The following is an 11800-nucleotide window of genomic DNA, read 5'->3' on the forward strand; positions in this document are numbered from 1 at the left end:
GGGAGTGATTGTGAGCGCTGGTCTTAAAAGCCAGCAGCCAAATTACTCACAGGGGCCGTGGCACGTGGAGATGCGGCAACTCCACCTAGGGGATGAGATCACTGGCACAATGGAAAACTCTAGCACTCACCGTGACCATGACACACACACTGTTAAACTTCTCTGCAGCAGGATTACAGTCTACTTTGCTTTCACTTGTGTGACCGCCTTGATGAAGATCTTTAAGGCCCTTCATGTTTAAAGGTCTTCCTCTTTCTTCTGCTCTTAGTTTTCATTTCAGTGTCAAATCAAAGCAACCTTTATCTAACTTCCCACGTCCACTTTTCATCAAGACCATAGTCTGTGGGTTCTTTCAATATTTGTCTGTTTGTTTTTTAATTTATTTCAATCATGTAAACGATATACAAAGTACATTTAGCAAAGAAAAGAAGAGAAAAATATATTCTGTATTCTGTTGTCTTTCCTCCATAAGGTTTTGGTGTTTGGTAATGTCCTGTGAAGTTCAACATCAAATCTGTTTTGAGAGCTCTTTGGCATTACCCCTGCAACAAAGTGGGTGAGAATACCATTTGTCCATATTAGTTAACATTCTTGTTTTGATTGAACCATATTTCATATGTAGTCTGCAATAGGCAAACATCTACTATCCCAGGTTTGTTTATGTTTTGCACTTTTACAGATTATATAATATAACATCTTGGTTTAAATCAATTCCTACAAGTTTGTTAAGTTAACATGTTCTTTATTTCAACTGTTAATTTGTATTGTTTAAACTTACCTTACTTACCTGTCTTCCAGAAACAAAAGGAGGAAATGTAGTTTTACTTCCTATTTATAGCTTCTGGGTTAATCTGATGTTTGAAGAAAGGTTCAGGTCAGTGTAGCTCTGTGCAGTTTGACCTTAATTTCCGTTGATTTGAGTTCAGTTATGTTTTATGTTTTTTGTTTGGGTCACAAAATGGTGAATAAATCACTTGCTACACTGGACAGCATCAGTTTCCTGCACTTCTTTGGCCGCTTAAGTCAAGTCCTACCACAGCCCCCATCTTAGCCGATACTCAAAGACCCAGTGCATCATGGGAGTCCTCCAGCAGTCTATGCCTATCTCAGCATAACTAAGGGAGGATTCAGGGTCACCTGGTCCAGCCCTAACTATATGCTTTAGCAGAAAGGAAAGTTTGAAGCCTAATCTTGAAAGTAGAGATAGTGTCTGTCTCCTGAATCCAAACTGGAAGCTGGTTCTCTGTCAGGACTCTTGCTGCAGCATTTTGGATCAACTGAAGGCTTTTCAGGAAGTTTTTGGGACATGCTGAAAATAATGAATTACAATTGTCCCGCCTAAATGCATGAACTACTTTTTGAGCATCACTCTGAAACAGGATGATTCTAAAATTGGAAAAACTGTAAAAATAGACCTCAGAATAAAGAAACTATGCAGTCTCTCTGCTGCAGTCCTTCTCAATATCAGGATGGTTGTGCTTTGAATCCTGCAGACAGAAATCATCTCATTGGTTGAGTTCAACATCAGTGGGTGGAGCCAAAAACATTATCAAGCCTGGAATTTAAATCTGTGTGAATATGTGTAGCACTCTTTGGAGGAACTTTATTTTGGAAAAAAAAAGAAAGAAAGAAATGCTTTTATCCGAGTCACTGTGGTGACTCGGATAAAACAGGAATTAGCAGAATCCATCTGATATGAAGCTGTGCTTTGAATACCACTTCCCTCCTCTTTGAAGAGTAGTCAGATATCTGTGTTCAGGTTTTTGTACAGCCTCTTCTACACTTTGTATCACTGTGTTTCTAGAGCACAGTAGTAGAGAGCTGTGTCTGCCAGGGTTAGGGCTGTTATGGTCAGATTAGTTGATGTAGAAGATGTTTTGGATTCATATCGACTATTGGGAATATATTTGTCACTCCATGATCTTGCTTCTTTCCAGAGTATAAACTGAGGAGCCTGAAGGTCAGAATGATGTCTGTACCAGTGAAGGCGTACATACTCTGATGTTGTCTCATAGTCACATGTGAGTTTGACAGATTCTCCTTCTGTTTCAGTGACTTCAGGTTGTTGAGGAGTGATTGAGTCTCCAGCTGTTAGTCCTGGAAAAAGAAAGAAGAAAAGTAGTGAAATGCAGTCTGTATATCTGCTTAATGCAGCAGCTTCAACTAAACTTTAATCCTGTTCTTAAACTCACCTATAATGTGAGATAGAAGCAAAAAGAGGTGCAGCAACATGTCTTTGGAGTTATTAAAGCCAGACAGACAGCACATGAACAATGTTCTTCCACTGCAGCACAATGACCAACAAATAATGTCATTGGATGAGCTCAACTTCAGTGGGCGGGGCCAGTGTAATAGCTCAGCCAATCAAATAGTTTTGTGCTTCCACAGCAGCTCTGTCTCTGTCTCTGATCTTTACTGCTTCATTTCTCTGTTGTCTTTGTCATCAGTCCAATGACACAAGAATCAGAGGTTTAACAGTGTGTGGCTCCCTCTAGTGGATGTTGTGGAGTATTCTGTTGTCTTTGCTCCAAAGGTTTTTGTACAGAGTTTTGCTGTTTCCTGTCACTGTGGGCTGCAGAGCACAGTAGTACACAGCAGAGTCTGTCACTGCAGCAGAGGAGATCTCCAGATTGACTCGATTTCTCTCCTTGTTCAGTGCAGCAGTCAGTCGAGGGTTTGGGGGGGTTGCTCTCACCACAGTCGGCTCACTCGTATCAGTGATGAGGAGAAGGAACTGAGGAGCTGATCCAGGATCGTGTCGATACCACTGGAGATTCTGGGCTTGAACTGAATAGTTACAGGACACAGTAACTGTGCGGCCCTCTGATGAAAACACTTCAGCACTGCTGGCAGTGATATCATCTTCCAAGCTGTTACCTGCTGATGAAACAACATGTTATATTTACAGCTCTGTTCCACAGTCACATGTCCATCATTGGAAAAACACAGTGAGCTCAAAGAAAGTCCGAACTGGATCTGTAACGCTGTAAACGTGTCTTTGAATTTCAGGTGTTCCTGTCAGAAACATACGTACCTACGAGAGCTGCAAAGATCCAAATCACAGCCAGTTTTTCCATGTTTCCAGAGGAGAAATGTTGGAAGTGGTGTTCACTGGGAGTTAGCTGTGAGTGGTCTGATGTTCACAGCTGGAGTCAGACAGGTTTCTGCAGTCAGGAGGAGGAGGAGCTGCTTTTGTTCTCATGTGATGTGATGCTGCTCTTTAAAGTTTTCCTGCTTCAACTTTGTTCACACAGAGCATCTGGTTCTTCTCTCTGTGATGTCTGAGTCAAAGAACATCCACTAAACACTCACGTCTGGGCTCCACTTTGAAAATAAAATGTTAAATGTAATTAAATCTATAACCAATGAACATTTACATCTTGTGTAATAATAAATGTAACTCTGAGAAAACTGTTGGAGTCAGATTTGAAAGACCTGAAAGGTTTTACTCCTTTTATTTAATACAGCAGCTGAAAAATAAGCTGCTGCGGTTTCTGCTCTTTTGTCTTTGATATTTTTATATCAATATGATGGATTTATTTAGTCGTGTATCAAAAACTAAATGAAAGTCAGCACCAGGGTTTTAATAGTTTTGCAATTTTCATTAGTTTTTATTTTTATTTAGTTTTGACTTCAGATTTTCAATTTTATATCAGTTTTAATTAGTTTTTACCAATTGTTTGCTAGTTTAGTTTAGTTTTTACTTTTTGAAAATCCTTAGTTTCAGTTTAGTTTTGATTCGTTTCAGTTATAGTTTTAGTTGTGTTTGCAATAATTAAGTGTAACAAAATCCCAGTTTCATCATATCAGTCATTCTGCTCATCCTTGGGTATGTTGCTATTCCAGCTACCATACTGCACCCTGGACAGGTCGCCTGTCTGTCGCAGGGCTAACACGCAGAGACAGACAACTCACATTCCCACCTATGGGTTCTTTAAATAAATAAATAAAGGCAGATGAACAACCATTGATACCAGGCAACTATAAAATGTATATCTTGGCCCCAATGAGACTATTAACTCTCGCAGCACCGGGTGTTCGTAATTGTGGTTCAAGTGAATTGATAAACTTTTTGAAGGCAATTGACTCACACAGTTGTGTAGATATCCCCGTCCTGTTGTCTCGGGATGCATCACGCTGCCTTGCCTGGGGTTAGCTTCTGTTTTCTGGGGATGAGGGTTGAGTGTGCTCCCTTACCTTCTCAAGCTAAGCTAGGTTAGCCTTCTCGTGTGAGCTTTTCAAGTGCACTTTAAGGTTTGTGGGATTTTTTTCCCTTTAGAAATGTCTCTCATAATTTGTCTGTTTCCACTACAAGACACTTGCTTTATCCAAAACACAGTCATATTCAAAGTAATCCCAAATTGGACTCTGGCTCCCGACTTTTCCTGACATGATTCTGCGCGTGGACGGAGCAGCAACACAGACTACTCGACTAACGTGCTGCCACCTGCTGGCATAATGAGACACAGCAAGAAAAAAATCTGGAAACTAAACTTCTTTTTCACCCTTGACTATTGTATGACACGCACACATCAATGAAAACTAAACACATTTTTGCTATAAATTCAGTTAATTTTAGTTAGTTTTGTGAACACTCATTATAGTTTTAGTTAGTTTTCCTTTTTTGTTTTTATTTTTATTTCCGTTAACGAAAATGTTTTTTCACTTCTAGTTTTCGTTATTTCGTTAGTTTTCGTTAACGATAATAACCTTGGTCAGCACTGAAAGCTAAACAGTCAAAATAATTTCCTTTATTTTTATTCCACAGCCTGCATGGAGTTTAATTCATTCGTGGATCTGTTTTCGCTTCTCACGGCAGCCTTGCTGCTCACAATCATTTATTCATTTACTGCAACAAACTGACACTTTAAAGAGGAAATAAAGGCAACACTCGTGTACTGCCGGTGTTGTGCCAAAAAGTGATTGTCTGCCAAAAACTGATTTCCGGTATTTGCCAAAAACTGATTGCTCGTATTTAAACTGCTATAAGTAACTTGTTGGGCTATAATATGTGAAACATATGTCAAATGCATCCCTCATGGATGACACAAAGTCATATTGAGCTACAAACAACATTCATATAACAAGGTAGAAGCCGCAATCAGTTTTTGGCAGCGACTTTTATAGAACCTTTATTTATGCAGTTAAAAAAATCTCATGTCTTTTGTAAGAGTAAGTTGGCCAGGAGGACAGCAGAAATGGCAGCAAATATTACAATAGTTCTGTAAAAATATTTTAAGTGGGGATAAAGGACCGGATTGGTTATAATGTGAGTACAATAACACAGAGTTATAAAGATACTTGAAAAAAACAGATAATCTTTTAATTGTATATATAACCCCTTTGTAAACGCTGTTCACCGAAGTCTATTTACCAACATACGTAAAGATATTACACATAAAAAGTACAAGGAAACATCGGAAATCAGTTTTTGGCAGGCAATCACTTTTTGGCACAACACCGGAACCTCACCGCGCGACACCAGGCGGAAGTAACTAGGAAAAAGCGGAAGTAGCGTTAGCTTTTCTTCCGAGCAGAGAGTGTGTTGCTGTGTCAGTAACAATGCCTTCAGTTCAGTATCTGAGAGAGTTTATCAACGAGCGACTAACTGCTGCTGCTGAACAAATATTCTTGGAGTTTGAAAAAACGATCGTCCAGTACGAGGAAGAGATCGACCGTCAGCGCAGACTGCTGGATATCACCTGGAAACCCGAAATCAAGCTGCACAGGACAGGTGAGTGTCCCTCTGAGGGAGGATCCTGATCACAGCTCTGCGGGACGTTTATGATTGTGAGGACTTTTTGGAGACTTAAGTAAGCAAAGTGTACTTATGTACCACTTTTCACAGAAGATTATGCAGTTTAATGTACAGCTGGTAGATGTGACCGTTATATATCGGATCACGACATGGAAACATCAGCTGTTTCACATTACACGCTATCGTTTGTTTCGTGGTGCCACACAGTTTGTTTTTTCATCGTTTTGATGGTCACTGTAGTGCCTATATTCATTCTCTCTTTCTCTTATATTTAAAATAACCACACTTTGGACGGACAAGCGTCGGTCCGTTAGCGACAACGACAGTACAACCATCGTGTGGCTCTGCCGGTGTTGTGCCAAATTAGGTATCCCCGACAGAATTTGTTTCCCCTGCGTCGGGAGCACACGCTGGACTGTCCAAATCACGGACAAATAGTATCCCACGTTGTTGATTTTTCGTTCACAAACACTTCTTATTATGACCCATTACTCCTGAAACTTTGGAGGATTTAGCTCTTTATATAGTAAAGTTATAGGAGAATAAAAATAGTTATCAGCCAAAACGTTAATGGTTTGTTAAAAATAATCCCATCTGATACCCGTGAGCAATAAATATATAATTTTCTGTTGTAACCCTCAAACTGAATGGTAATGTAACGATACTAATTTTTCACTTTTTCACAAAATGAAAACATCAGTACTTCTTGGTGCTCCCAGCACAGGGGAAACAAATTCTGTCGGGGATACCTACTTTGGCACAACACCGGTGTTCCAGATTAACTGGCGTTTAGATCAACTGGCGTTGGTGGAACAGATGTGTGGCAGACTTGCGTTTCAGGAGCTGCTACCGACAAACGAGCAAAAAAAAAAACGCCAAATGTGTCATCTGCGACACTTGTGAGGTTATCTCAAACACACTCCGTCAGTCCTGATGCTGTTGAACAACAAAATGTTTAAAAATGTGGCGAGTTTACCTGGTGATTGTCTCATGCGCGACGCGATCGCGAAAACAGCAAACAATTAACACCACGCCGATGTTGTTCACAGGACAGCAAGAGTAAACGATCGGGAGACTCTTGTCGTCGTTGTCGTTTTATTTCTCCGGTTTCAGCGTTTTTGCTTCACAACTACAGCGAGCAGTTTACTTTGTGCACTAACATGGAGTCGAGTCAACCAGCGCCACCTCTGGCCAAGTGCCACAGCCTACAGCCAGACCAGCCTGTGACACACATCTGCAGCACGTTTGGATTAGTTTCATGCACAACACATTTGTACCTTTCAATTGTGTCTGTTTGTGCGTCATGCAAATAAACCTTGAAGAATGAAATGATATCATATATTTATTATTGGCCTACATTTGTACAAAATTCCAAATTATATACACAAAGCCATAGAAATCACCACCCCTGTTCATCACGATTTTAATATTCTCTTTTTCCATAACAATGAAATACGCCTTGGACAAATGTGACACATCAATAGTTCATTAGTGTTGTCACATCACATCCTGTAAGCATCTCCTGTCTGTGTCTTTCCTCTGGAAATGAATATTTCCAGCCAATATAAGCAATCCATCAACATGGCTGGAGAGTTGGTAGTTATATACAGTCTGTATAAGTGTGGTCAATCTAATGAACATTTGTAAGGAGACGGCAGTTACTGTGAATTTACAGTACTTTCTCTGTTCATGGGCTAACTTGTGGAGTAGGGTCTGTATTCTCTCTGTAATCGTTTGTGGCCTTTTTTCTTTGTAGCTGATTTTTAATGAGTTTATTTTTAATGAGAGTTTATTTATCTGTTAACTGTGAGGATTCAGCCAACATTTCTGCATTGATCTCGTATCTTCAACAGCTGATGTCAGTCATCATCAGCACTGACAAGAGGTGTAAACATTCTGTGTTTTTCTGACTGACATTCATACTTTTAAGCCTTGTTTTAACAGTATGCACTGCTCGAAAAATTAAAGGAATGCTTTTTAACCAGAGTATAGCATCAGGTCAGTCAAACTACTGGCATATTGATCTGGTCAGTTAAGTAGCAGAGTGGGTTAGGGACGGGAATCCAAGGACCTGGACTGCTGGGCACTGGCTATCCTAAAGAACTGGTTCCTGGTAGTCCAATTCAAGTAATTCAATTGTTAGTCTGTCTGGTTATTGATCCCACTGTTCTTGCACTACAATCAGCTGATTTTAGTTGGCGTGTGAGAGGAGTGAAATAGCGGCGCACTCTGCAACATGGATATGGACATTACATTTATTTTTATTGCACAAAAGGACGAGAACATGATGGTAAAGTAGAAACTGCATCCAGGACAAAACGGCTGCTAACACAACTATGGCTCTGCAAGCACCTGTGCAGTCAGCATGCTAATGCTAAGCTAGCCGAGAGCCCAGAGTGATGCTGCAGTTGAGAGCTGACCCCATTAACATTAAAGTTTTGTAATGACTAGTACAATGAGTTACTTTCTTCTAGAAGTAAATACTGCAGTACTGTACTAATTCAAATGAATTTTAAGTGCTCCATGTAATATGTGTAGCAACGTTTTGTTTTGTTTTTGGGGTTTTTGTCATTTACCACCCCAGCACTAATCACAACAGAGGAGAAATGCCTCTTACATGCACAAATTAATTTGTATGAAGTAATGTCTTTGATATGCTGCTTTATGATAGCGGTGACTCTCAAAGCAGAGGCAATAAGGATCGAAGACAGAATTGATACAAAATTGGAACATTAAGCGTTATCAATAATCAGTTGGAATCACTAAATTCTTCTCAATTTCCATTCATATCTGGGACGTTATGTTTTATTCCATCTGGTACTACGAGGTTACAACTCTGTCCAGGAGCTCAGTGGTGGGCAGATCTAGGGGGGGATCCCCCAGGACGCATCTGTCATTTCATGCCCTACAACAGGGGTGTCCAACTCCAGTCCTCGAGGGCTTCTATCCTGCAGCTTTTAGATGCATCCCTACCCCAGCACAGCTTAATCAAATGGTTAGAATACCTCTTCAGCACGCCATCAAATTTGGCAAAGGCCTGGTAACAAGTCATTCATAAGATTCAGTTGTGTTGGAACAAGGCTGCATCTAAAAGCTGCAGGACAGAAGCTCTCAAGGACTGGAGTTGGACACCCCTACCCTACAAGCAAATAGGGCCAGTTGAACTACTGAGTACCATTTTGAGTTGCAGTAAAATTTTTAGGGAGTCCTTGAATTCAGCCACATGGCATCCTTTCATTCCCAACACATACCCAGTCCGTGGCACTATAGATATCAAGCTTAATTTAATTTTCCATTGTGATCTGATACATGTTCAAAGTCTTCCTTTATTTTTTGTGCAGTATATTTGCTCAGTATGATTTTATTTTTCTATTTTCACATCACCTTTCTTTTAATTGTCTCCTTTTTCCCCTCCAGATGTCCCACAGCAGCATTTCTGTAAGGAGGAGGAAGTTATCGCTGACCAGCAGCTCTGGAACCAGGAGAGGAGCTCCAATCTGGACCAAGAGGAACCAGAAGCCCCACAGATTAAAGAGGAACAGGAGCAACTCTGTAGCAGTCAGGAAGGAGAGCAGCTGGTACTTAAGGAGGAGACTCATACCTTTATGGTGACTGCTGCTGAGGAAAGAGACCACAGTGAACCAGAACCAAAAAGAGACCAAGTCAACTGTGTCAGCTCTGCTGTAGCAGTGAGACAATATCAGGGAGGAAGGAAGAAAGATTCACAATCACGAAGAAAAAAGAAAAAAAACCACAATAATGTAGAACACCAACCTACGCCAGACAGTGAGTGCAAGTCTGACAAAAGTAAAAAGTCTTTAAAATGTGATGTTTGTGGAAAAGCCTACAAATATAATTATGAAATGGAAAGACATTATAGAATCCATACAGGGGAGAAGCCATTTTCCTGTAAAACATGTGGGAAAATGTTTGTACGTAGTGGTTCTGTAGCGAAGCACATGAGAATCCACACAGGTGAGAAACCATATTCTTGCAAAGTGTGTGGGAAAAGTTTTATACAGAAAAATGGTTTGACTGTCCACATGATCACGCACACAGGTGAGAAGCGACATCACTGTGAAATATGTGGGAAACTGTTTGCACATAGTAATGGCTTATTGAGGCACAAAAAAATTCACACAAGTGAGAAACCTTACTGTAAAACATGTGGGAAAACATTTCCACTTAGAAGTTTGTTACTGATGCACACAAAACGTCACACAGGTGAGAAACCATATCATTGTAAAACATGTGGGAAAATGTTCACCCGTAACAGTCATTTAAAAGAGCACATAAGAATACACACAGGTGAGAAACCATATCATTGCAAAACTTGTGGGAATGCATTCAGATATCGTACTCATTTGTTGCGCCACATGAAAATACACATGTAGATGCGTACTCTTAACAAGATTAACAGTTTAGCAAGCTGTGTAGAGCGCAAAGTTAAACACGAGTCAGCATGGGAACTAATGGTAAACACAGCATGGTAGTGAGGAGGTTATGGTTAGAGTTTCAGTTTAAAAGCAGGTGGAAGTGGCACATTTTTACAAATTATTCTATTTACAAAATGTTTTAAGTGCATTATCAATTCTTTGCCCAAGGAAAAGTTATTGCCATTGCTTTTTTCAGTAATTAGTAATCTAACTAATTACTATTTCTATCGTTATAATGCTGTTGCTGTTACTGTTACTATGAAGAAAATGCAGTGCTGACATGTTACAGTTTCTCAACACACAGATGGTTGAAGCTGTGTTCATCTTGCCGGGAGCTAGTGGGGCGAAACAGTCACTCAAGTCCTGCTGTTTGGCTGAGGAAGATTAAAGTAGTCATGATACCCAATAACACGACCAGTTTAAGATAACATGGTGGCACAAATAATTTGTGTGGCATCTTATTTCATGCAGAACCCGAGTGTTCTGTAAGTACTTTGAAATGGTTGTTTTTAAAAAAAAAAAAGTCTATGTCATTTTTAGGTAGATCGTTGGATATAACTTTTTTTTATTTGCAAAACTCTTGCATAGGTTATTAAAATGTACAATTTCTATTTGCATTTCATGTTATGAAAATGATTTGTTAAATGTTTGTTGTTGTTGTTGTTACAGTAAAAAATATATATCTGATTTCATGGTTGTTTGTTTTTGTTTTTTAATTTTGTTTTTTTTTAGATCAGTTGTATTAATGACTTTTTTTCTAAAGTAACACAATAGTTACTTTTCCTTGTATTTAGTTACTTTTATAATATTGTAACTCTGTTCATAACTAAGTTACCCCCTAACCCTTTTTTTAAAAGTAGTAACTATAACAAATTACTTTTTCAAAATAACTTGCCCAACACTACTAAGGAATACATTTTCTATGTAGAAGTTGTTAAACTGTTTCCTAACTGAAGTGCAAACCAGAACGTACGTGTGTTACTTTAATTATGCAGAAAACGTTTGGTTTGTGCTCTTATCTCTTAACAGTGTGTGGCTCCCTCTAGTGGATGTTGTGGAGTATTCTGTTGTCTTTGCTCCAAAGGTTTTTGTACAGAGTTTTGCTGTTTCCTGTCACTGTGGGCTGCAGAGCACAGTAGTACACAGCAGAGTCAGACAGCTGAAGCTTCTGGATCTTCAGAGGAACTGATCTGATGCTGGAATCCAGTGTGGATGAAAATCTGCCTCCAGCCTCTGTTTTCCCCTCACCAACTTTAAAGCGACTCAGGATGAATTTGGGGCTTTTATGTCCATCCTGTTTGTACCAGTAGAGATAATGATTTGATGAGCTGGTGTTATAGAGACAGCCAAGTGTTACTGTGCCTCCTTCAGCAGCAGTCTCTTCTCCTTTTGCTTGCAGCACGTTGTCTTTTTGTGCTCTGCATTCTGTAAAACACCAACAAACAGTATCAGTGTACTGTTAAAGAATCATGTCAATGTTGATATCAAAGAAACAGAGTTGTGTTCATACCGAGGCACATAGCAGCCAGCAGCACTGAGATGAACAGAGGCGTCATATCTGCAGTGTAGAGTAACTGTGAGCTACAGCAAGTATAAAGAAGTTGTG

At 39.7% G+C, this 11800-nt stretch overlaps 1 protein-coding gene and 1 long non-coding RNA gene across 3 annotated transcripts in view; one reads left to right on the plus strand and one right to left on the minus strand.

Moving 5' to 3' along the window:
* LOC146496898 (uncharacterized) overlaps positions 1-10881 on the plus strand; it is a 27280-nt gene extending 16399 nt beyond the window's left edge. The window contains exons 3-5 of one of the 2 annotated variants that reach the window (XM_085141056.1): positions 2496-2503; positions 5638-5734; positions 9176-10881. In XM_085141056.1, coding sequence (XP_084997182.1) covers positions 2496-2503; positions 5638-5734; positions 9176-10152 — 1082 coding nt within the window. In that variant the 3' untranslated portion in view covers positions 10153-10881. Of the gene's footprint in view, positions 1-2495; positions 2504-2801; positions 2814-5589; positions 5735-9175 lie in introns of both variants that reach the window. The other variant, XM_085141057.1, reaches the window with a different exon arrangement.
* Positions 10712-11795, minus strand: LOC146496899 (uncharacterized). The gene is made up of 2 exons (XR_014870777.1): positions 11705-11795; positions 10712-11619 (listed from the first exon to the last, which is right to left on the minus strand). It is a non-coding gene; the product is annotated as an uncharacterized LOC146496899 (long non-coding RNA).
* Between the last annotated feature and the right edge of the window lie 5 nt (positions 11796-11800).

This window comes from Neolamprologus multifasciatus, chromosome 18 (genome assembly GCF_963576455.1).
Source record: "Neolamprologus multifasciatus chromosome 18, fNeoMul1.2, whole genome shotgun sequence".
NCBI lineage: Eukaryota > Metazoa > Chordata > Actinopteri > Cichliformes > Cichlidae > Neolamprologus > Neolamprologus multifasciatus.